This window comes from Nannobrachium achirus, assembly GCF_963921795.1.
Source record: "Nannobrachium achirus genome assembly, chromosome: 15".
Lineage (NCBI taxonomy): Eukaryota > Metazoa > Chordata > Actinopteri > Myctophiformes > Myctophidae > Nannobrachium > Nannobrachium achirus.
Genome location: NC_137822.1, coordinates 2,008,648 through 2,035,317, shown reverse-complemented (window position 1 = coordinate 2,035,317; position 26,670 = coordinate 2,008,648). Strand labels below are relative to the sequence as shown.

The window sequence follows — 26,670 nt, the reverse complement described above, 5'->3', positions numbered from 1 at the left end:
ATTTAAAGCGAACGTTTGTAACTCAAGTTTTGCTTCTGGGGGGTCCCTGGAACTAAGTATTTTGAGATGCGGGTCCGTGGCCAAATGCATATCATTTTGGGGGTCCTTCACATGAAAAGGTTTGAGAACCACTGACATAGTAGTCTCTCAAGAACAGACTAACTGAGCTCCATTCAAGTGAAAAGGACCTTTTCTTTGACGATGGCTGGCCAGATTGCTGACATAGAAACAGGTTTTTCAAAAAACCTTCGAAGGATTCAAAAGACACTTATAATCGGGTCAAAATTCAAATTGTCACAATTTTTCAAAAATAGCAGATCTACAAGCTCGCAGCGTGGCACTCGGTGAGCTTGTATATCTGCTATTTTTGGAGCTGTGTGGAACACAAGCTCCCTATACGTGGCCGTGTGTGTAGGTATGTATGTGGGTCTGTCTGTATGTAGCCTCAAGCCTGTACTTTTATGACCACACATGTTAAGGGAGGGGCGCTGTTTTACACACACACACACACACACACACACACACACACACACACACACACACACACACACACACACACACACACACACACACACACACACACACACACACACACACACACACACACACACACACACACACACACACACACACACACACACACACACACACACAGGTTCGATTTTTCAATAGTTAAAGCATAAAATAATGATACACAATAATGTGTACACGTTCTAAATGGGTTAAGACGATTCTATAAATGTCTACAGTTTTCTGGAAAACTTGTGTTTCTATATCAGTGGTACTCAAGGACCCCCAAAAGTATATGTATTTGGCCACGGACCCCCATCTTCAAATATTTTGTTCCAGGGAGGGACACCCATGAGCAAATTTGAGTTTTTAGCAAATGTTCAAATGTTTCATCATTTCCAATTTCATTTGTTTATCACGTATTCTGTGTGAATGGATGAAAGTGGTATTCTGAACCTAAAGATATAGGCAATTTGTTGTTTGGTAAAGAGCTGGAGAGACCCCTGCTACTGAACAAACACTGACATTGTGTAAAATAATGTAAACAAGAAGGGAGGAAAAAGTTACATTCACAGAGTTTCAAATGGACAAATTAACAAAGAGGATTTTACTGTACTGTGTAGGTTAAAACAAATCTAAATCAAAACCTGATTAGCTACTTTTCTATTGTATTCTGCCAATGTTCCAGGTAATTTCCTAAAGTTCAGGCAAGAGGAAATTTGTTGTCAGCTGTACAGAAACCCTTTTAATTGAAATAAATACTAACAATGTCTTGTACAGCAGCCCATACAGGAAATGACAAAAGGAAGTAATTTTTGGATAGAAAGAGGGGGGGGGGGGAAGACAGCGAAAGACGGAGAGAAGGATAGAGAGAGAAGACTGAAGCTTTATGGTGTTGCCATATCTGCTTATTATAAGTGACCTTGGGCTTAGCTGGCTTATAAATATTGGTAGTTGTGGGTTGCGTCCTTTTGAGTTTGACATTGCAGAATAATAGGTTTCATAATACAACAGAAATAAACCTTTGATAGCTTCTCCTCTATGTGAAATGAGCAGATACAAAGCTTTCAAAGTGTTCAAATAGCCGATGCATATCCACGGGTTTCCTGTGTCCCATGAGCCCTCGCGTGAAAGTTGGGTATCACTTCCTGTTCCTCTAAGCAGTTTAATTCTGACCACCTGCATGGTGGTCAAATTGTGCTTGTTTAGTGATTTGAATCAGCTGATGTGTTAACACACACCCTTTTACCAGTAAGCTTGTTGGGAAACTTGTGGATAGGCTATGAATATAAAACAATTTGAAGTGCTTATGTGTCTTATAATATAGTGACTGCTTTTGGGCTCATTTTCATAGACCTGGTTTCCCTCACAAAATCTAGCAACACTAGCCTCAGACACAGATTAGAAGATTTATTTGTAATTGGCTCAAAAAACGTGGTCAGTTATTGACCTAGACAAAAATAGATGGACACCCTCCACGCACCACTAGTAGCTGCTACCAGCTTAACTACATTTCTCAGTAGCTTGTGAGTAGCTTCACTGCTCTCACAATGATGTATCTCTATGTAGTTTATCCTTTTTCTTCCACACCGTGTAGCTGGGTAGCTTGACACAAGAAAAATAACTACATTGTGAGTGGCACAAACATAAAACACACAACAGAGTTTTAAGTACAGTTTGTTCATCACAACAAAGAGGAACGTCTATTCATTTGTGGCTTTTACACAGTCAAAGCTAGCTAGCTACTTGAAGCTAGCTAGCTACTTGAAGGTTTATATAGGATAAAGCTCAGTTACTTTTTACAGAGAGTTAACCAGTAGCTTACAAACTATTTTTAAGTAGCCTGCCCTACACTGACAGCATGTAAATGCCATAACAAACTGCATGCACAATATATCTAAGAGTTCTCAAATTCTGCCCGAACCCGACCATACCTGAACCCGACATTAGGGTAGGGTAGGGCCTAAAATGTATGCTAATTAGTCGGGCCGGGTAGGGCCTTGAGCTCAATGAAAAAAGAAAATATATTTTTGAATTATTTTATTACTTTTACGGTGATAAGAGTTTTCACCGTTTGTCAGCCTTCTGATTGGTCCCTGAGACTCCCTGACTGGCCAACCAGAAAAATCACACCCGTGTGAAGTGGAGCTGTGTGTGTGTGTGTGTGTGTGTGTGTGTGTGTGTGTGTGTGTGGATCATGTGTACCGTTTTTTGTGACATTTGAAGAAAATATGTAGGAAAAGGAGCAAAAAGTGTGTTTTGGAGAAAATTCAAGATGGCGGAAAATCTATCATGGCGCAAATGGGCGTGGCCTATATGGGGAGATGCGTCATGACCCAAGGAATCCAGGGAAAAAATAATTTTAATTTTCCGACCTACGGTTCAAGAGTTACAGGCCAAAACGTAAAGTGGGGTGTTATGGCGCCACCATGCGGCCAAATGACACAATTATTTTTTATTTAATCCTTGAAATCATTATGAACCTCCTCTCCAAGTCTTGAAACTCTAGCCCCTATGGTTTGCGAGAGACAAATAATTGAATGTGAGTTTTTGCAATTCCCATTATAAGTCAATGGGGAAAATTAATTCACTAATAAATTAATATCAATTAAACTATAGAACCTTTCTCTTAGAAAAGTAATAGCCCACGATTCCCGAGTAAGCCGGTCGATTTGACATATGGCGCGAGTGTGTGGTGGCAAAACTGTGGGACTAGTGGCGTGCCGAAGTTTAGGAAGTTCAGGCTACATACACACACACACACACAGACAGACAGACACAGACAGACAGACCCACACGGCCACGTATAGGGAGCCTGTGCTTCACACAGCTCCAAAAACCATTCACTTTTTGCTATCAGGGGTGGAGTTTGTGCAGTGGAGAATGTTGCTTCAGGCTTTCAACAATGGTCCGCTCTGCGGAGCACGGCGTTCGCGCAGTACGGCCGCGCGAGGTGATAGCGATCTCGCTCATCATAATGAATAAGCTTCAACAAACTAGTTCACATGGACCTTATCACTAAGAGTTACGATTGGGTACATATATTTTAAATGGGCAGAATTACGAAAGCCAGCCTATTATGTGAGGAGAACTATAATCTGGCTGTCATCTTCCTACCCAAGATGCACTGCGCTTTCTCTTTCTATTTCTATTCTCTCTCTGATCCAGAGGATTAAACTAATTAAAACATATATTTTTGGGGGAAAACTACTGTTTTGCTATGTAATTACTGTACCTTTTTCTTCCCTTTTTATTAATATCACGTAGATGTGTTTTTTTGGTACTTTATATAGCTGTAATGAGGCTATGAAAAATAAAATCCCATCCACTTCCACTATAAAAGAAGCTGCAATGGTGATTCTGTCCCACTGGGATTAAACAAATTAAAACATATATTTTCGGGGAAACCCCCTGTTTTGCAATCTAACTACTGTACCTTTGTCTTCCCTTTTTATTAATATCACCTAGATGTTTTTCCTTTGGTACTTTAAATTGCAATAATGAGGCAATGAAAATACCCTCTCCCCCCATTCACTGCCACTATAAAAACAATCTGCCCAGGGTCAAATGTACCACCATAGTAACAGGGCAGAATGGGGCGGGATTTGCAAATGACTGAATTCTTCCCAAACTCGACCATACCCGACCCAACGATTTCGGGCCGGGTAGGGACTAAAATGTATGCTTACTAGTAGGTCTAGGCCGGGCCTCGGGCCGGCCCAGTTAGGGCTGGGCCTTCATTTTCATGCCCGTTGAGAACTCTAATCTCAAATATACTGTATATCCATGCTGCATGTGATAGCTGGCCGCCAGCAGCGTCGGGCCGGATTACAATGCTCTCCTGTGTTGTACGTCTTGGACTTTAATCTGTCTAACTCTATCCTGATATTAGTGGGAAGATAACATTACATTGAACCAACTCAGATACTTAATAGTATTATGGGAATATTATGGGATTAAGCAACTGAAGGAGGACATCTGCCATGTAGCCATGGTAACATGTGCTCTGAATATTGACAGATTGTGAGAAGAGAGGAGAGGAGGAGACTAGACACACATGATGTTTAATGTTTAGCTTGAGGAGTCAGAAATAAAACAGAATGATTACATGAACAGACTAGACTACTGTAACACTGAGAATAAACAAATGTAACGAAACTGACCCCGACTACTACTGTAAAAGGTCCAAAAAGTCAATTAGACGACACCAGCTCCCTACATCAAAATACTGCTGCTGGTTGTATAAGCATTGAGTGGCTTTGGGCCAATTCTGATCTTGTGGCGATATCATGATCCATCCAGACCAGGGACGTGCAGAGAATGTTTGTAAGGCAGGGGCTGAAATTTCTAAAAGGGCCTTTTGGTGAAAATATCAAAAATAGCAGACCTCCAAGCTCACAACGCGCCGTGACGCATTGTGAGCTTGGAGGTCGGCCATTTTCGGTGCTTGATCCCACACTGAACTGTAATGAACTGTAATGTTTTGTCACCACCAAGGGAAAGTGTGATCTCCACCAAGGACAAAGGTTTATCCTCCCCCACTCCTGACTTCCTCGACACGACAAACATGAACAGCATCTTTGAGAAACCAGGTCTCCACCTATTGCATTTAAATATCAATAGTTTATATCCCAAACTGGAGCAAATTAAGGGAATGTTTCACTCTGGCAAGGTAAAGATTTTAACCTTCTCTGAAACTAAACTTGATGACTCGTTTACAGATGCCAACATTGAAAATGTCAACTACAATCAGGAATGATAGAAACAGGAAGGGAGGATGCGTTTGCATGTATGTACACAATGATGTCAATTGTATCCCCCACCCAGACCTACACCACAGTTCTCTTGAAACTGTATGGGTTGAGGTAATTTTTTCTCATGGAACTGTACCTTTTCCTATGCACACTTCTAATAAAGTCTTCAATCAATCAAACTAAGCATAATCTAGCCAATGCTGGAGATGTGGCGTAACGGCATTGATTTCTACACAAAGAGGGCAATTCTTTCAACATAAGATGCTGCGTTCAAGTTCAGGAGAGTTTGGACAAGGCAATTCTATTGAATGCTGCCTTCAGGTATGGCATGGAAAGGGGGGCATTTGTATTTCTTTCACCATAGTAAAAAAATGCATTCATGGTCTTTTTACACAGGATAAAAGGGCCATTTGATGTCTATGTGTGCACGTGCCTGATCCAGACCTGTCAGCTCACAAATGCAAATGTCTGCTTTCCGTCCCCAGAATCGCAACTAAATGCGGAGAAGCAACATTCAGTTTTGATGCACCACATATCAGGAACAAAATCCTAGAGCAGGGGTCTTCAACGTCTTCAGGCCAAGGACCCCTTAGTTGAGAGAGAGATGAAGCAGGGATCCCCACAACCTTATCATAGATTCCATATCGTTTCATTGTTTGACAGCACAATCATCAGTGTATTTTGGATTCATGTAAATTTGTGTTTTCAGATTCACCCCTCTACACCAAACCTCTTTGCCGAAAATAGCCGATCTACAAGCTCACAACGCCTCGCAGCGCGAGGCGTTGTGAGCTTGTAGATCTGCTATTTTTGGCTTAAGTTCTCAGAATCTGGTTAAGAATCAGGCTTAAAAGGGAGATCTAATTTCTTTCTCACAAAGATTTGGAGGACCTCCTGTAGTGACTCTGAGGACCGCCTAGGGGTCACCGGACCCCCTGTTGAAGACCCTTGCCCTAGAAAACTACATGTCCGTATAATCTCTCGTCTCACCTTCAACCTCCTCTTCATCACAGACGTGTTTGACGAAGGCCGCTCCCCTGTCCAGAACGGGATCATCCTCCGCCCCTCTGAAAGATAAAAAAAAAGGAAGAAATCAATGTGGAACCCAGCCCTCAAACTCACTAGCACTGTGGGAAACGGTAGCCTACTGTATAAAAGGAACTTGGTCAATGTTTGATGTTAATCAAACACACGTTATTAACTTTGGTTCAGCTTTCTGTCGTTCCGTTTTCGTCACCTTGATAATGATCAACGTCAGAAATTAGTGTAGTGGTGGTGTTTGCGAGTACTGTAGAACAGTGGTTCTCAACCCTTTCAGGCCGCGACCTCCAAAATAATCATATTTTAACAGTTCTACTGTCAGATTTATTATTTATTTATTGGGGCTGGTGCCAGCAAAAAGCAGCTTACCTTTGCGATTTTTTTCCCATTGGACCTATTATATGTGTACTTTAGCCAAGCTTGCGGCAGAGGGCAGCCTTATGCAAAGAATGAATGTGAATTGGGCCGCTCCGCTTGCCGACCATTCAGAGCATAGAAATGCATTGCTAGATCAGATCCACAGAAAACAGAAAGGAAGTGATTTGGGACTCCATTATTGTTTACGTGCGGTGGAAATTTTAGAGCAGCGTTACGGCAGATGTTTTTACTGAACACGGCGGCGCGACCAGTTATCAGCCTACAGTCATCAAAAGTAAGTAAATGAACGAGCGTTCGTATTGGCAACGAGCTAGGGTCAAAATCGGGGCGAACGGGAACGTCCGAAGCAGTAAAAGAGTTAACTGGGGACACCCCCACCCTGACGAGTTGACCACTTGACCAGAGTTGAGGCATAACATTTTGTATAACGGTTCTATTGTGAAGCTCACAACGCCTCGCAACGCAAGGCGTTGTGAGCATGTAGATCGGCTATTTTCAAAATTTCTGCCACTAATATTTGACAATTTGGCCAATGTTAAAAAGAAAATATTTTAGAGGTATTAAAACGTTAAATTGACACTTTTAAATTGTCATGTTAAATTGTCACACAAAATGTGAAGATACCCAGTCTATACACTTAAACTTTGTTGGTTTGTTTACTGTTGAGTGAGAAAACAATTAAGGTAATCATCTGGGGACCCCCCAAAATAAGTTGGGGAGCCCCTGGGGGTCCCGACCCACAGGTTGAGAACCACTGCTGTAGAAATGTATATTGATACACTGAGAATGTAGGAGAGCACACGCCTTTCATGTGGAGGTCAAGGGCTCACACCTTACTCGGAGTTGAATGCAGTCGCAACGGGTCCCTGACTCAGGCATTGACACTAAGGCTTGCCCACCTGCCCCAGGCAAGTAAATAAAACATTCGGGCAGGTGAAGTTTGCTTTCAAGTTGCCCGACCGGGCAAGTGCTCATTTGAGAGTGGGACGCAACCGTCTATAAACACAACACAAGATATCTGTCTAAACACCTGAACGAGGCCAGCGCGCTCTGTCTTCTGGTCTGTGGAATGTAAAATAAGAGCACTGATTACCTATAATGTGCTGTTTTTACTGTTGCTACTTGCTACACTTAAAAATTTTAAAAACAAGTGTGAAACCATAGACATATTCAATCATAGCTATGTAGGTATTTGGATTTGTGAGTATTGAGGTACAGTATTAATTTTTTTATCGCACAATCCCAGAAAGTAAGTAGTGAACGTAGTGTTAAATTGAGCAGTAATTAAAATCGTTCCTATCATTTTATAATGGACGATTTATCTTGCCCATTTCAAAATAGCCGATCTACTAGCTCACAATGCATTGTGAGCTTGTAGATCTGCTATTTTCAAAAGAGTTTTAACCATTTGAAAACTTGTGGAATTCTGCATAATGAGTACTTTCTACATTTGGTACCAATACCTTTGCACTTTTACTCAAGTAAATTTAGAATACCCATACTTTTACTTGTAACAGCGTATTTCTACATTGCAGTATTGATACTTTTACTAAAGAAATTGAGAACTTTTTCCGTCTCCAAACGTTAAAAAAAACTGATGATGAGGGCTCTCAGAACACGTGTAGTCCTAACTTAAGTTCTGAACGGATTCAAATAGCAGTAAAATGTTGGTGCGGCTTGCGTGGGAGACTCGGACAGGACATGAAAAGACTGCCGCTTTAGATAACACATCATTTATTTACTAGATGCCAATCACTGAGACTATGTTCTTTTAGGACATATGTGGCCCAGCACCAGGGGCGTCACAAGGGGGGGGAAAGTGGGACTGAGTTACCAGGGCCCAAGGTGGAGCCTGAGGGGCCTTCATTATTTTATACTTTAGCAATTGAAAAATAGCAGATATACAAGCTCACAGCTGTGAGCTTGTAGATCTGCTATTTTTTTGAACCGTCGTGAAAATGTGTGCAAATCTTTGAATATTATGCATTTTTAGGCGAACATTTGTTTCTGGGGGTCCCTGGAACTAAATATTTTGACATGGGGGTCCGTGGCCAAATACGTATCATCACATGAAAAAGTTTGAGCACCACAGACATAGAGACATAGGTTTTTCAAAAAAAATTAAAACCTATGTTAATTTTTTGAAAAATGCACAAATTTTCACGACGTTTCAAAAATAGCAGCTCTACAAGCTTGCAGCGTGGCACTCGGTGCCGCGCTGTGAGCTTGTAGATCTGCTGTTTTTCAATAGTTAAAGTACCCAGGGCCCAGCATTAGGTGCGACGCCCCTGGGCAACGTTATGACCTGTAAGGTCAATGTTAGGTTGCCATGAAACACAAGCCTGATAATCAGCTCTATTCAGCGACCCACCACTGTGTGTAGCAGCTGACCCACCACTGTGTGTAGCACTGTGTGTAGCAGCTGACCCACCACTGTGTGTAGCAGCACGACAAAGAATACTCAATTCTCTTTCATTTGGACCTGCCACTCCAACACTCTATATGTCTCTTACTGCGGCACAATTACAGCAATCCGCATGCACACCTCCTCAAATGAGATCTCATGTCATGCATTTCTCCATTCTGTTGTCCTCTCCGCACACAGCATACTGTCATTATCGTATTCATTGCGAGACAGAGAGCATAGTTTTGGAGCATGGGCTCTAAAACATGCTGGAAGAACTGGACTGAAATAACTGTTCAAATACTGTAGCTGCTATAAGAATAGGATTGCCTTTCCGTCTTGTTTTTTTGAGCGGTGGTCACAACGCTCCTATACGTGGCTGTGTGTGTGGGTCTGTCTGTCTGCGTGTCTGTCTGTCTGTCTGTAGCCTGCAGTAACCTTTTCTGACCACACATGTTAAGGGAGGGGCGCTGTTGTTCAGGCCAGGCCAGACCAGGCACACACACACACACGCACACACACACACACACACACAGGGGGGGGGGGGGGGGGGGGGAACCACCGCTCAGTTCACACGGGTGTGATTTTTTTATTTAATTTTTTCATTTGTTTCTCCGATTGTCCAAGAGCAGAGCCCCCCCCCCCCCCAACATGTTTTTTTCTCCTCTTTAAAAAAATAAAAAATAAAATAAGTTTCCAGTCCATCCTTTTCTTACCAAAATATACCTTAACTTTTATTCTCCATTGCATGTTCATCCATTAATGTTTGCACAAATGTTCACACCAAGATTCAAGGCACACACCCACACAGAGGGCTTTTTTCTTATTTCCACACAACTCCTCTAAGGTATATTAATGACATAGTTAGAGAAAAGATGAGTGTTAAAATGTTTTCATTTACTTCTATTGTTTTTTTTTTACGATTTTAATGACTTTGATTTCAGTGCATGGGGGCATAACACTACTAGACCCCTAAGTCACATCTGCCCATGAAAGATTGTAGTGCATCTTGGGAAAGGGCTTATTGTATCTAAAAATACATATTTAGACACTTGCACGCACGCCCCCAACCACCACTGAAATCAATGTCATTAAAATCGCTAAAACGATAGAAAGCAGTAAATGAAAACGTTTTAACACTCATCTTGTCTTTTCTCTAATTACAATGTAAAATATGAAAACAAAGTTGTCCTTTAACCAGGTTAGCATTCACAAGCGTCGGCAGGTTAGCGTTCACCAGCGTCGGCAAGTTAGCTTGATAGTACTGCATCGATATAGGATAATACTATTAATAATTTGCAATTCAAAATAATTTTCTTTTTGTTGGCCTCATAGCTACATATCAATCCCAATGAAGCTGACCTGCCTTATCTAATGCTCTCAATGACAGCAAGACACAGGTTCCTGCCCGGTGTATGCGGAAGGGCTTAGGTTTAGTTCCTCTATGCACTTTGTTGGCAATGACTGACAGACTGTGACAGTTCCCCATTGATAATAAAGCTAGCAGCAGCAGTCTCTTTCCTGGAAGGCTAAGGAATGTGGCTGCTCCAGTCCAGACGTACAGGCCCCAAACACTGAGCTGGATGTTGTAACCCCCCGTCTCACAACATCAAGGAAGAAGACTACATGAACTGTATTCCCATTTCCCAATAAGGCTTGCATCACAGCAAGAATACAATGACTGCACACAGTCACACCTGCTACCCAAGACGACGACAAAAAAAGAAAGACCGCATTCTCGTATTCTCCGGTTTACTTCCCGTATGTGCGTGACCTAGGTGGCTGCCTTTTTAGGAGACCGGAAGCAGCATTCCAATGAAAGAGTGAACGTGAACACATACTCTGGACCAGTCCCCCATGGTCACTGAACTAAATGGAATGGACCATAATCTGGACCAGTCCCCCATGGTCACTGAACTAAATGGAATGGACCTGATCATCACAAGACACACAGTCTTCCCATGGAGATTTTTATACTAATACTTTTTTCAGAGAGACAAAATCAGGAGGAAATCTTCATCAGTTCTCTGTCCCACCAACACACTCTCGTGGGATCTAGCATCAGTAATCATAGGATGTTTGCGAGATCAGTTCGTCAGACGGCGGGGTCCAACTTAGACCATTTGTAGGATTTGTGTACCATTTCGCCTTTAGTGGCATCAATTGGAATGGCGTATCTACCTACATTAATCATCTTTGCTGCTATTGCATCACTGTAAGCCTGTGATAAATGGTAAATGGTGCATTTATATAGCACCTTTATCCAAGGCACTTTGCACAGATTGTGCATTACATTCACCCATTCACACACACATTCATACACCGATGGCGGAGGAAACCATGCAAGGCACCAACCTGCTCACCGGGAGCAACTAGGGGTTCAGAGTCTTGCGCCATGAGCTTCAGGCAGTCCTACTTACCAGTCACAGTAGTCGGTCCTACCTGACAGGGTCTAAAATGTCTCAATGGAAGAGTGGGGAGACCACCTCTAACCACTGCACATGTACTAGTTGTATTGCAATAATCGACAAAGATTAATTAATATAACTTTAATATAACGTTTTATTAACTAAATTCATTTCTGGGTTGCAGCTTTGGGGGAGGCGATATATAATAGACCAGTGGTTTTCAAAGTGGGGTCTTGAGGAGGTTCCAGGGGGTCCCCAGCTAAATGATTGGTGGTTAGGTACCAATTGGGGATCCATGGCCTAATACATACCAAAATTGGGAGTTGAGAACCACTGCAATAGACGGCATCTTCTCCATTCCCACTGACCAACTAATCCCCGATGGGCGGCACAGTGAGAAATGGGGTGAGTACAGTAAGTAAGGGGGGGTTGGGGGTGAGGGGCGGTGGACACAAACCACTGACTATGTAAACAAAGTCAGGAAGGATACGACTTCCCCTGATAACACCACAAGCTCATCCGCATTTCCTCAGCGCAGCAGCGCAGCGGTCTTCTTATCCATCCACATCTAGCCTGGAGAAAGATGGAGGTACTGGACAGAGCTTACAGCTGGCTGCACCAGTTTCATGTCACGATTATGGTGGGGAAAGAATGAGGTTTAAGATATCGCGATAATCAAAATATCCCCAACATCCATTATCCTGGGGCGGAACATTTGCTCAAAAAATAGCAGATCTACAAGCTCACGTCGCACCATGGTGCTGCCCCGACCATCAGCACAAGGGTCAGGCCCGTGTATATCAGTGTGGCCGATATGCCAGGCAGGCTATGAGCTTACTTTTTGAGCGGTGGTCACAACGCTCCTATACGTGGCCGTGTGTGTGGGTCTGTCTGTCTCCGGGTATGTAGCCTGCCCTGCAGTAACCTTTTCTGACCACACATGTTAAGGGAGGGGCGCTGTTGTTCCACACACACACACACACACACACACACACACACACACACACACACACACACACACACACACACACACACACACACACACACACACACACACACACACACACACACACACACACACACACACACACACACACACACACACACACACACACACACACACACACACACACACACACACACACACACACACACACACACACACACACACACACTTTTTTCCGGTAACTGCAATTACTGTGTGTGTAGCTGATCAATGTGTCAGGTTTTTTTTTTACGTTTTCAAAAATGGCAGATCTACAAGCTCTTAACACTACAAGCTCATAACATTTTTGCAAAGTGGTTCATTAAAATACAACTAGAAATACTGTTCCTACGAAACACTATGGGCACAGAGATCTACCCTTTGGCTGCTCCTCATTGGCTAAGGGCCCTACCTTTGTACTGTTGGTACAAAGGCAGTGTCTTACGTCATTTTGAGGAGAACTTGACTGATAGATTACGTCATTTTGAGGAGAACTTGATAAATACATAATGAAGATGACATACATGTGCTCGCTTTCAGCGAGCCCACAATCAGTCAGTGTGTATTTTAAATGTACAGATTTTCATGTTCATTGAATAATTATACGCCATCAAAAACAAGTTCTCCATCAAAAAGCTATTCATTTATTTGCTTAAATACTATGTTAAAGACTCACAAATGGAAACTTTGGAATCAATAAAGCTATATTTGCATTGGGGATGGGACCCAAAATTCAGCTGTGCCGTTAGCAGCACCTACTGTAGGCCAACCTGTATAGTGGGAGAAATATGTGAAAAAGGTGCTCACTTCCAGCAGAAAGCGTGAAAATTTGCACCTAGGGGTATTTTTGTGCGCTGAATTCAAAAATTGACGGTCCCAAGCACTTTTCTCAAATTCACTGGAAAAAAAGCCCCCCCAAAAATCTTCTTTAAGTAGCGAGGGGTCTATCTAGGGGGTTTTCATGATTCTGAATCCATTGATTCCATTCCAAGCATTTGTTTTGCACAAAAACATTCCTTGGGCAAGAAATGGACCCCACAAAACTATGGTTTAGTGATGAGTCATCACTTTTCACAGTTGTGTAGGGTCCATTTCTTGCCCAAGGAATGTTTTTCGTGCAAAACAAATGCTTGCAATGGATTCAGAATCATGAAAACCCCCTAGATAGACCCCTCACATGCTATTTAAAGAATATGTTTTGGGGGGTCTTTTTTCCCTAGTATGGTAAGTGAATTAGAGCCACCAGATCCCATGGGAAAAGTGCTTGGGACCGTCAATTTTTGAATTCGGCGCACAAAAATTCCCCTAGGTGCAAATTTTCACGCTTTCTGCCCATAGGTGAACACATTAGCCTATTTTTGTTACATATTTCTTCCACTAGTAGACAGAGTACAGCAGGTCAAAGAGATGATGAGGAGTGGCTTGGCATGTTGCCACCCCGTCAAGCTATGCCAATATTATACCTGCAGGCCTCTAAGCTTCTTACCCTCCCTTTATTTCTATTGTTGCTAAAGGAAAACCAATGACAGATAGAGTTCTCACGCAGTTCAAACAAGATTCAAGAGTTTGTTTTTTTGCCTCTCACTCACTGAGCATGAAAGTAAATATAGCTCCATAGGGTCCTTTAATCCAGTCGTTCTCAACCTGTGGGTCGGGACTCCCAGGGGGGGTCGCCAAATGATTTTGGGGGGGGGGGTCCCCAGATGATTAACTTAATGTGCAACATTGTTTTCTCTCTCAACAGTAAACAACATAAAGTATAGACTAAGGTATCTGCACATTTCTAAAGTGACAATTTGAGGCCTTTTTAATGACCTCTAAAATGACTTGTCAAATATTACCGGCAGACATTGTGAAAATAGCCGACCTACATGTTCACAACGCCTCGCAATGCAAGGCGTTGTGAGCATGTAGATCAGCCATTTTCACATTAGAACCGTGTTATACAAAATGTAATGCCTCAACTCTTAGTGTGTCAGTGGTCCCCAGTTAAAATATGATTATTTTGGAGGTCACGGCCTGAAAAGGTTGATAACCACTTTTAATCAACAATTCCACAGTGGGTAGTTTTCTTTTGGTATAGCTAAATATTACATTATTTTATAAAATATAAAGTAAAGGTGCTGTAAGTTTGTGGTTAAAATAAATGTTAAATAGCTCTATATTCTGAGTAATCATTAATTGCTATATAACACTCCTTCAGTAACAGGGGTCTCCCCATCTCCATAGCTCTTAAGTCTTTAGTAAACAGAATTTTCAGGTAAGGGATACCACTTTCATCCAACCAGGAGAGAATACTCATCAAGGTCAAGGATACAGGATAAACAAGTGAAAAAAGAAAATGAGCAGACAAAACTGGAACACTGTAAATTTGAAGGTAATAAATGGGCTCTCTCCCACCAACAGGTGACCTGTTACTGACCAAACACTCTATAGAATAATATACTGTAGATCTTTAACTTTAACAATTTGCTTCGTCTAACACAAAAATATCACTTATAGCACCTTTAATATATGTGCACTCACTTTATGAGTGCAATGTCCGATTGTCCGTACCTGTATCTTCCCTTCTAGTGTATCCGTGTGACGAACACACAACTAGTCAGTCACTTTTGTTGACTTTGTGAAGGCCTTTGCCTTGACCAACCCCAGTAACAACAACAGTGCCTCCAGGTGCAACTGACAGTATTGGTCAACACTTTTTCACTGTACGCCCGTTTCAGGAAATAAAAAGCAAACATTATCCTGACCGCGTCGGGCAAACAGGGAGAGTTAAATGCTTTGTTCAGGCTGCAGCCAAATACGATTCATTCCTCAAATTCAATCTTTAGGGACTGGCTGTCCATACTGTTGTGATAAGGGCTGGCACGACTGACATTTTACTTGATGATTAATTGTGACTTAACTATTTAATTGCGTTTCTGTTGCTGAACATTGGAACATTATGAATATTGCTTGGCTTTTAGGCTTCGTTAACAAATGTCCATGTTTTCTCTTTTTTTTTGCCATTCGGACTTGATCAAAACTGATCCCAGTTACTGCCCCGGAGTACAAAACACTGATGTTGGCCTACAAAGCAACCGAATGTATGGCACCCTCTTATCTTCAAAGCCTGATCCGCTCACTTACTGTAGATCAGCTAACACAGGGAAGCTGCCAGAACCTTCCCTAAAACATCCGGGACAGCGCTCCACACGTCCCAGACTCTTCTCCCTTCTGGCTCCCAAACTGTGGAACAAACTCCCCATTGCACTTGATTCCTGATCTGGACATGCCAAAATCTGATTTAGGCAGTTAGTCTGATCATAGTCTAAATCGTCTGCCGTGTACATTATGGTCAAACTGGTTGATCAAAAATGATCTTGTGCCCGTCTATGGACAAGTCTAAGGAATATTTCAGTCTTTAGTAATCTCGTAGTCCTGGAGAACTCTACGCATCTGTGTCACCTCAAGACCTCAGGAGGGACCCACCCAATACCTCCCCAGAGGAGCCTCTTGTTGGGGAAAAATGAATAGAGCAGGAGAGGGGAGTTTAGCCTTGGCCAGGAGGAGGAGATGGGCAGTGATTTGGCCACCGCTGCCGACCCTGCCATCAGGAGGGTGTAGAGGTTCAAGGGTCGAAACACCTGATTATCGATGGGTACCGCCTGAAGACATCAAATTTTCCTGGCCAAGGCTACATTCACCAAACGTGAATGGAGGAGAAGCATCTTTAGATGTAATTATAATCATCGTAGACGTAGAGGTATGCAGTTAACACTTTTACTGGGCTCAGAACGACATCGAGTGACTCGTCAAAGCCTCATTTCAGTGGTTTATGATGGAGCCACTTTTCCGCAGTCTGTCCGACAGTAGGAGACCCATGGGCGTCTTTTGAGACCACCCGCAGACTCCACTGTAGCTACGGACAGCCGCTTCTTGAGGTGCAGTGCCCCTGTGGATTGGGGGGTCCCCAAATAACAGTGTAAGAGACTAAGGGCCTTTAAGACCTTTTTAACACGTCAAAAAGAAAGAAAAGAAAAAGGCCAATACTGCATCAAAAGTAATCAACAAACTACACTACAGTATAAAAACTGGTCAAACGTTGGCCAGATTGTCAAATAATATAAGTTAGACTAGACAAACAATGTCAAAATGTAGAGCGGCTATTTTCACAATATGTATCTGTGGAACCGATGGTTGAATGCCTCAATTCATAAATTCTAAGTGCTGAAAAGGATGAGAACCACTGCTATAGGTCACCGATTATCAATGTGGGTTCAGAGGACCCCCTGAGGTCCTTGTGGCGTTCCAGGGGGTCCCCCAGCTAAATGATTAATAGTTAAAGACGAAATGGACCCTTAAGGCACAATGACACTTTGGTAGAGGTTCGGGTTGCGTGGTTACCTTGACATCAAGATATCATGCATTGCTGATTAGAAACCTTTCCAAATAGTATAGGGCGGGCGTTTAATAGGCAAAATAGATTGGGGACAGTGTTGTTTTTGACAGCTAATTTTGATTTAGTTTTAGTCAGTCTTTTGAATAAAATGTATTTTAATTTTAGTCATAATTTAGTCACCTGAAAAGTTTTAGTTTTAGTCAAATTTTAGTCGACTGAATATCATAAGGTTTTAGTCGACTAAATCTACAGTTGATTTAGTCAACTAAAATGTATTTTGGCAGGCCTTGATGGCATCATAATGACTGATTTTACACTTGGTTGTGTGCTGAAAATAGCCGATCTGCTATTTTCAGCACACAACACCTGAGAGCAACCAAACATAAAATGACTCTCTTTTCCACTAGTCCCTCCCTAACGTTTTAGTCTAGTTTTTATTTTGTTGACGAAATTGTCAATATATTTAGTCTTAGTTTTAGTCATCACAGCTTAGTTTTTATTTAGTTTTCGTCAGTGAAAAAAACCGCAGTCGACAAACATTTTTCGTCATAGTTTTAGTCGACAAAATCAACACTGATTGGGGACTGCACATACGTATGTCACACTGCCCATAAGTACGACATGTCATTACTCCGACGGTGGTTAGGGTTAGACATAGTTTTACTGAGGTTAGGGTTAGGTACCGTCCAATCTGGCTAGCCATCGTCAAAGAAAGGGGAACGCCCACTTGGTTTGTCCCTCTTCCTAACTACAGACTCTGTCTCGAGAGAATGGGTACCGTCAGACTAATGGGACGTCGGAACAATGGGACGTTGTTGAGTGACATGGCACCAAATCCATTTGGACCTCAGGTGTTTAAAAGAACCAGAGGCGCCCATTTGCAACATTTATTTGCGTCCATTTGATATGCAAAATGGGCTACCATTTGCTCCCGGGCTACCATTTGGAAATAAACGGTAATCCAAAAATAGTCTCATCACTAGGGCCGTCACGATTATGACATTTTACACGACAACTAATTGTCACGCGATTAACGATTTAATTGTGTACTTGTCGTTGACAATTACATTTCTGTTTGGTTTTCAGGCTTTGAAGTTGCACATGCTAGATATGACACATACCCTAAATATACAAAGAAATGACTGACATATTTGACAACTTTATACAGTACTTAAAAAAGAACATTGATACTGGAAATAGCCGATCTACAGGCTCACAACGCGACGCGTTGTGAGCTTGTAGATCTGCTATTTCCACTACTTTTATAAAGTGTTTGAAGCTATATGAACATTTCTCAACATGGAAACGATTATGACGATTATACAAAATAATTGCGATGACCTAAAATAATTGCGATTAGACGATTATGTAATAATAATTGTGACAGCCCTAATCATCACTGAGAGAAACAGCAATACATCTCGCTAAGTGGACTAGTAACATCAGTGATGTTAATAGGTTTTTAATGTAATGAGTCCTGGGACCCAAGAGGGGTCTTTCGGATGAGTCCCAGGGATATTTTATGGGTCCCACAAAAATTCAACGCGTCATGTCATTTTTGACAAAGTGCAGCATTTAACTTGAATTGGTTATTATATGGTTATGTTCATCATGTTACGTAGAAATGTGTATGAAAGAAATTAACCACAATTCCAAATCTTACAATTTGGAATTGTAAGATTATTTTATCGAAAAATAAAAACATATATTTTCTTTATTTTTCAAAAGTTTTTCCCCCAAAAAAGGTTTTAATCGTTCAAAACGTTATAAGCGTTAATGTTTTCCATATGTGAGAGGACCGTGTGTGTGTGTGTGTGTGTGTGTGTGTGTGTGTGTGTGTGTGTGTGTGTGTGTGTGTGTGTGTGTGTGTGTGTGTGTGTCGGAGACGAGTGCATGCCTGTGTTGTGCATTAACATGCATGCGGCGCTAGTCAGGTCCGCGGACTACTGATTGAGAAACACTGCTGGAACGGGCTGATGCGAGCGTCATAGCAGTGCGCGAATGCGCGTTGACTTGCCTGACTGTATCAACTCTATGGACTGGATGCTTTTGTTTACCTCCTGCCTCTGCATGTATGCTTGACACGAAAAGCTCGCTTGTTAATGGCAGCGTCGCCGTCGTGTGCGATGATCGCAAAATACACGTTAATGCGACACCACCGTGGACGCGGTCGGGGAGAGAGCGAGGCAGACACTGCTCCACATTTAATACACTAACACTAGCCTTAGCTACACTAGCCTGGGGTGCGCTAGCCTGAGCGCCCCCACTACGTTCCATGGACTCTGTAAAACTCCGCTTCTAGTCTCTAAAGAACAGACTCCATGCTAACGCAAGGAAGAGCAATTATTTATTATAAATATTATCAGGGCTTTGATGCAAGTTCTGATGGGTGCAGCTGCATAAAGTGTTGCTTGCTTGTTGTGTCGCTGCAGTGTAGAGACGTCATATTTCAGCGCTGTGCCTTGCACACGTTCTGTGGGGGAACCCTTTTCGGTGTATCACCAAACATGCTGTGCCACTATGGTCAGAGAGCGGCCCGGTGCTACGCTAAAACTCAGGCACCCATTGAATTCTGTGACCATCTACGGTCGCCCAAAATGGCATCGGTGGACGATAGAACGCACTGTCGTTAGTTCTATCGTCTGTTTTAAGACCTTCTACGCGGATTTCATTTGTGTTAACATAGCATTAAGTAGCATGCCTTCACCCATGAACAATGGTGGCGTCTGGACTTTTTAAAATATATTTTTTTCGCGACGTGGTAAATTATTTTAACGTGGATGCGTCCATGGGACCCAAGGACACTGACGTGAATGCGTCTTTAGGCAACGTGAATGCGTCAGAGACGCGTGACGCGCACGTATTGACGTCACTGTAACATCTTGACAAGGTAACTGCATAACCTAAACCTTTAACACTTTAGTTTGAGATTAAACAAGGTGTCCAGTGTCCTGGCAATGAAGAAGGTTTGGGAATCAGTGCTGTAGCTCACTGAGAGCAGTTGAAAACAGGCCACGCAGAAGCCAGGGGCGTCACACCAAATTCTGGGCCCTGGGTACAAGGATTCACTGCGGGCCCCCCATGAATGTTAACTATTGAAAAACAGCAGATATACAAGCTCACAGCGCGGCACCGAGTGCCGCGCTGCGAGCATGTAGATCTGCTATTTTTGAAAAATCGCAAAAATGTGTGCAAGAAACCTATGTCAAGGACCCCCAAGATGATATGTATTTGGCCACGGACCCCGATCTCAAAATATTTAGTTACAGGGACCCCCAGAAGCAAAATTTGAGTTAGAAATGTTTTCTTAAAAAATACATTATATTCAAAGATTTTCACACATTTTCACAACTTTTCAAAAATAGCAGATCTACAAGCTCGCAGCGCGGCACTCGGTGCCGCGCTGTGAGCTTGTATATCTGCTATTTTTCAACAGATAAAGTTACTAGGGCCCCTCCACCTTGGGCCCCAGTAACTCAGTCCCACTTTCCTACCCCTTGTGACGCCCCTGCACGCAGCAGCCAGGCCTTCAGTATGTCCTTAGAGAAGAACAAGGAGAAGTCATATTGCATAATCTGTACCAGCCAGGTACAGGATCAACCTCTTGGGGGAACATGTTCATGCCGTGCGGAGGGCTGTGACACTTTTGAGGAATATAAATATCATGCAACGCAACACTGACGCACACCGATGGAGACTTGTAGAGAATAGAGCTTTTCCATTTTTAACTGAAACCTATGTTCATTTATCGAAGATAGAATAATGTCAACGTGTTACGATATGGCAATAAAAAAGAGACGGGTATAAGCAAATGCACCATGGTGCAGCCGGCTTTGTCCAGAGATGAGAACACGAGGCTGTGTTTGGGCGAGGGTGATATTGGTCATTGGATGTAATTCTACAATATCCTGGTGGAGGCTCCACATAGAAACAGTGTAACTCCCATATAGATCCGAGACTATTTTACACCTAATAGCCAATCTACAAGCTCACAACGCGTCACATTGTGACATGCTGTGAGCGCGTCACAATGTGATATGCCTTTTTTTTTTAATACAGGCGTTTCACTAGTATTGCTTGCTACATTTACTCAAGTCTAAGATCTGAGTACTTCTTCCAACCTAAGCTAGTGTGAGCCTCCCTCTTGCCGTCTGCTCCTGGGTGACCGTGTGAGACTCAATAAACCCACAGTGGTTGGTATTATTATGAATGAAGAGCTGAGGACACAAGTTCAGGCCACCAGGGATCAGGATGAGGATCATCCCAAAGCTTCATTACAGCACCGCTCACTCACACAACCAACAGTCCAACACCACAGTCCAGGAATGCTGTAACCACATGAACCCAAGCGCAGTGCTTCGTAAACTTTTTCAAGCCAATGGCACCCAAATTGATATGCGTTTGGCCACAAACCCCAATCTGAAACGAGTTTGTGCCAGGGAGGGACCCCCAGAAGAGATTTGGGAAAAAAAAAAAAAGAGAAAAAATAAACCAGTAAGTCGGGAGATAAGCGACTGTCAGGTCGCATACACAAACTTTAGAAGGCAATGGTAGGCAATCAGGAGGGAATTTGGGAAATGGGACAGATCCATGTTGATGACATGACTTTAGAGATACTGTGTACCGCTTTGCGTGATTTTAGGACAAAATCTGTAGGAGCAGTGTCCAAAAATGTGTCTTGCAAGAATCGGCCTCATGGTGGCGCTAGAAGAGGGCCATGAGAGAAATGAGGGGTTTGGCAGCCAAGGAGTGTGTGCGCAAAGTTTGGCCATGGATAGGGGCAACGGTGGCGGAGATATGAGTAGGGGGAAAGTGCACGTGACGGACAGACTGACGGACGGACGGACAGACTGAAAGCCGGTGGAGGTTTTGATAGTAACTGCGACCTGACGGTCGCAATAAATCTTAATGCGATTTTAAAAAAGATTAAAAAAAGAAAGGTAAAAAAAAAAAGAATAGATGATATATCTGCTATTTGTATAATAGCCAACGTATACATGGATAAAAGTGGTTAAAATGATTGTGATGCTGTATTAACTCCTGCAGGGTAACCCACTGAAAGGTGTAATGTAGAGGTGGAAAAAAAGAACGGTGCTTAGTAGGATAAGACCCCTGCCGGACTCCGGTCAACAAACTACAGTAGGGTGCTGCTGGTAAATGAATAAAACCTTACTTTAGTGTAGAGATGGGACGAGAATCGCTGTTATCGTTTATCGCGATGAAAACACCCACAATAATTGTATCGTGGACATTTAAATCTATTGTGAAATTATCCTCCGTCATGCTCTGGGGTCAATTCACCTCTTAGGCCAGTCAATCTAAGCAAAAAAAGGGCCTGACCCAAAATAAATTGCAATAGTAATGGTTCAAGGTTTTTTATGATCCTTAGAGTCGTCCAAAAAACATGTTAAAAGTTTTCCATTTTATTCTTAGTGGATCAAGGTGAATTCAGGGGGTTCAAGTTTGGGTCCCTTCACTTACTATACAGGAAAAAAAGACCCCCCAAAAATCCTCTTTAACTCTAAGGCCCACGGTTGTAATATTACAACGTTTGTATTTTATCCAAAAAAAGGTTTAAATCATTTTATTTTAGCTCCCCCTACCACCTAAACACCACCATTGGATTCTATTGTTTAGTATTACAATGCCATTGGCCACAATATTTGCATATAAATACCCCCCACAGGGGCTGACATTCACACCCGCCACACCCGCTGAAATTCCAGAGTTTTGACGAACAACATCTCACTTTTTCATGGAAGCTATACCTCACAAAAACATAAGTAAAATGCCTGTACTATTTTTTTTGGTGATCATTAGAATGTCTAGAACATGTACATATGTTATTATTGTGAAAAATATCCCCCATATGTAAATTAGAGCATGATTTATGATTTTTGATTTATGGCTATAAAATCTTACAAAAACATTTTTTTGAAAAAAACATTACATTTTCCTCTTAATAGGACTCCTACAACACCATCTGATTTTTTTCAATTTTTTATTTCAAGTATTTCTTAATGCGGGCCTTAGAGGGTTAAGTAGCATGTGAGGGGTCTAACTAGGGGTTTTTCATGATTCTAATTCCATTCCAAGCATTTGTTTTGCACCAAAAACATTCCTCGGGCTAAAAACTGACCCCCAATACTATGGTTTAGTGATGAGTCATCACTTTTCTGGGGTCAGCTCAGTTTTGCTGTGTCCCTTTTTAGCCTGGGGAATGTTTTTCGTGCAAAACAAATGCTTGCAATGGATTCAGGATCATGAAGAACCCCTAGTAAGACCCCTCACATGCTACTTAAATTAGGGTGACCAGACGTCCCGTTTTACCCGGGACAGTCCCGTTTTCAAGCTACGTGTCCCGGTGTCCCGACAAATATCTCTAAAACACTAATATGTCCCGGTTTTCAACATCCACTACAAAATTGTCCCGGTTTTCGCCAGAATTAAAATAATAGTAGCTGTTTTCAGTGGTTGCATAGACATTTATCATGTTCTTTTCATGAAAACATGCTCACCTAACCAATCAGAAGAAAGGAACACATTCATTGCGTGTCTGAATTCAACACTGAGGCTGTTTGTCAATCACTCACTGCCTGTTTGCAACCCTGCGGTGCGCGTGCACGAACGTTAGAGAATGGGCACGCGCGTGCGCGGTAACGTGCGCAATCTGCGCATTGCTTTTAGGGTCCCAGTTTTAGGCAACAGTGTTTTGCGTCCCGGTTTGAGTGGCTGAAAATATGGTCACCCTAACTTAAATAAGATTTTTTTGGAGGTCTTCCTGTATTAGTAAGTGAAGGGACCCAAACGTGAACCCCCTGAATTCACCTTGATCCACTAAGAAGATTTTGGAAGATTTTTAACATGTGTTTTGGATGACTCTAAGGATCATAAAAAACCTTGAACCATTACTATTGCAATTTCTTTTGGGTCAAACCTCAGATTGACTAGCCTATCTGTCAGTCACAAAGCGATGCGTTGTTGTGAGCTTGTGGATCTGCTATTTTTTGGCAAAATGTTCCGCCCCAGGGCCAGGATAATGGATGTGTTGATATTTTGATTATCTTGATAATATCGTAAATTGCAATGTCTTTGGTCTCAATAATCGTGACTTGACATTTTCATATCGTCCCATCCTTACTTTAGTGTTTGGATGTGGTCTCTCTACAACCAACCATTATGTTAATGTCAAGGACCAGAGTCATTCATAGTTCTCAGCGTCCCATGGTGGAAGTTGAAAAAAAAAAAGGCTCTGTAAAGCACAGGAGGAACATCAGCGATTCATTGACAAGCAAGTAAAGCCGACCGCGGTGTAGTCTTTTTAAGTCAGAAAACTACAACATTACGTCATTAGCCGTGGTGAAGAGCCATCACCGCGGACCTAGACATCTCTCCGCTGTTTTTACTTTCAGACATCTCCCCATCATCCCATTCACTGATTGGTCGATCTAGATCAATCAGTGTGCCCCCTGGTTTTAGAGGCACGGTGATATGACTTCACCGTGAGTCCGTGACTATGATGGCCATCACATTTTTAGGTGATAGTTTATCACCTCAAGGTTGAGGTGATAGCTCTTCACCTCAGACTCTGATAAGGGCTTAAGCCTACATGTTAAATATCCTTAAACCAACACTACTACGCAATACTTTTCTGTGCAACACTTTTAAACAATAGGAACAGGTAAATCAGTGCCTTTTGGGGCTTGACTTGAGAAGAACACTGGAACGGAACAGGTGTGATGAAGAAACGGTGACTGCGCAAAAAGTCAACGCTTATCTGCTGCGTGGCACAAAAGATCATTCATGCAACAGGAATCCACTAGACACTGGGTGCAGACAGTGCAAGGAGGAAACAGGACACAAAAGGATGCCATACTAGACTAGCATATCACAAAACACTGTAATGACATTTCATCATAATAATCCCTCCGAATGACAAAGACGCTGAAGAATGAGGAATCGCTTCCTCGCTCTTTTGAGAGTTTCTACTGCACTGGGTGGGTGGGGGGGGGGGCACGCAACATGCCTGATGACGAGACCAGGTCATATATATACTGCAGTGGTTCTGTGGTCCCCAACCTGTGCATTTTGAAAATATAGCTGATCTACAAGCTCACAACGCCTCGTTAATATTGGAACGGAGTCAAACTAAATGTAATGCCTCAAATCCTACAATTCCAAGTGCTTATCAGGGTGGGGGGTCCCCAAATCAATGTGCTTATTATTATTTATATTATTATCTTTTCTTTTTTTCCGGTCGTGGTTGAGAACCATTTTAGCAGTATGCCTCAGCCAGAATGAATAAGCCCATACACAATAAAACATGCGTTTGATTAATACTAACTTCACCTTCACTGGCTTCTATTAAGGAGGAAAGAGAGCATCAGTGGGCCAGACGCGTTTCTCAAACATTTAATTTCATGGACCCCCCCTGGTTTTGTTATGCATTAGGCCACGCCACAGACCCCACATAACTGGACAAATGGTTCCATTTGTCCACTCTCAGCGAGTTACAGCCCCGTAAGGGTCCATTTGGTCCCCATCAATCATTAACAGTAGCTGGGGAACCCAGTCCCTGGACCCTACTTTGAGAACCACTGCATTAGGCTACACAAAATCCTCAGTGGCTACTGGTCCATGTGTAGCAATATTTATCCATTTGTGAATTAACAGAAGAATATCATTATTAATATTATTTTTAACATTACACTGTGAAACTAAAGATGTGTCATGCAAGTCAACCATCATCAGTTCATCCAGGTCAGGTGGGTCTGGTCATTATGCAATATGCTGACAGTAACACCATGTCAACATACAGGAGGCCTACTTTCTCAGGTTGATTTTTGGGGCGTCACAGAGACTGTCCCCTCCTCTTGACCACATGCTGCCACACATGGTTGGACACTTTGACTATGGAGTCCACGTATGGTACTGCAACGCCTCAAAGGCCCTAAAAACAAGGCTCCAAACAGCCCAAAACAAACTAATTAGGCTTCTGCTTAACCTTCCATCTCGGGCTCACCTTACCGCTAATCACTTTCTAAGCGTGGGGACTGGGGAGGCTCACGGTTGACAGAGTACAGCATCGTGCAATGGGCCTGGTGCATAAGACACACTACACCACTAAGATACCCATGTACCTGACAAAATACTTACAAAACGTCAAGGATGTTCACAATTACAACACCAGAGGCAGCTCCACAGATCACGTCCAATCCAGATTTGGCACAAAAAAAGGGTCAAATGCGTTCTCCTGCTATGCCGCTAAAATGTAACACCCTTACCGAAGGCCTTAAAGGAGTGTGTACATCCCTACCTTCCTTTAAAACAGCACTGAAAAGTCACTTAAGAGGCGGCTGCTACTCGACAATAGTAATTGAAAACAAAGCCTATCCTTACCTCCCCCGACCTTTCTATTGTAAATACTAATAATAATTTGTATTGTGTTTTACGACATAGTACTTCTGCATAGTACCGTGTTCTGCTTGACCATTATCTTAACGCGTGCCAGCCTAGCACTCTCTGGTGCAGTTGATATACAATTTAAATAAATGAAATGGTTCTCAAATTTGGGGCCAGGGGAGGGGGGACCACTAGTAGCTCTCGTCCATAGCGTTATGGGAGCTCTCCTTATAACGCTATGGACCAGAGCTAGGGGGTTCCAGGGGTTCACCTCACCTCACCACGTAGGCTACCAATGTCAAACATTCAGTAGGCCAGTGGTTCCCTTTTTCATGTCAACCCCCAAATTGACCCTTATTAGCTTGCGGACCCCAGTAAGAGAGGAGCAGTGATTTTCAACCATTTAA

The 26,670-nt window shown here is 42.5% G+C and overlaps 1 protein-coding gene across 1 annotated transcript in view; it reads right to left on the bottom strand.

The window, feature by feature from the left end:
- The window catches only part of LOC308298950 (electrogenic sodium bicarbonate cotransporter 1-like), a 101,812-nt gene that overhangs the window by 73,689 nt on the left and 1,453 nt on the right, over positions 1 to 26,670 (bottom strand). The window contains exon 2 of the mRNA XM_080742648.1: positions 6,255 to 6,331. Coding sequence (XP_080598774.1) covers positions 6,255 to 6,331 — 77 coding nt within the window. The remainder of the gene's footprint in view (positions 1 to 6,254; positions 6,332 to 26,670) is intronic.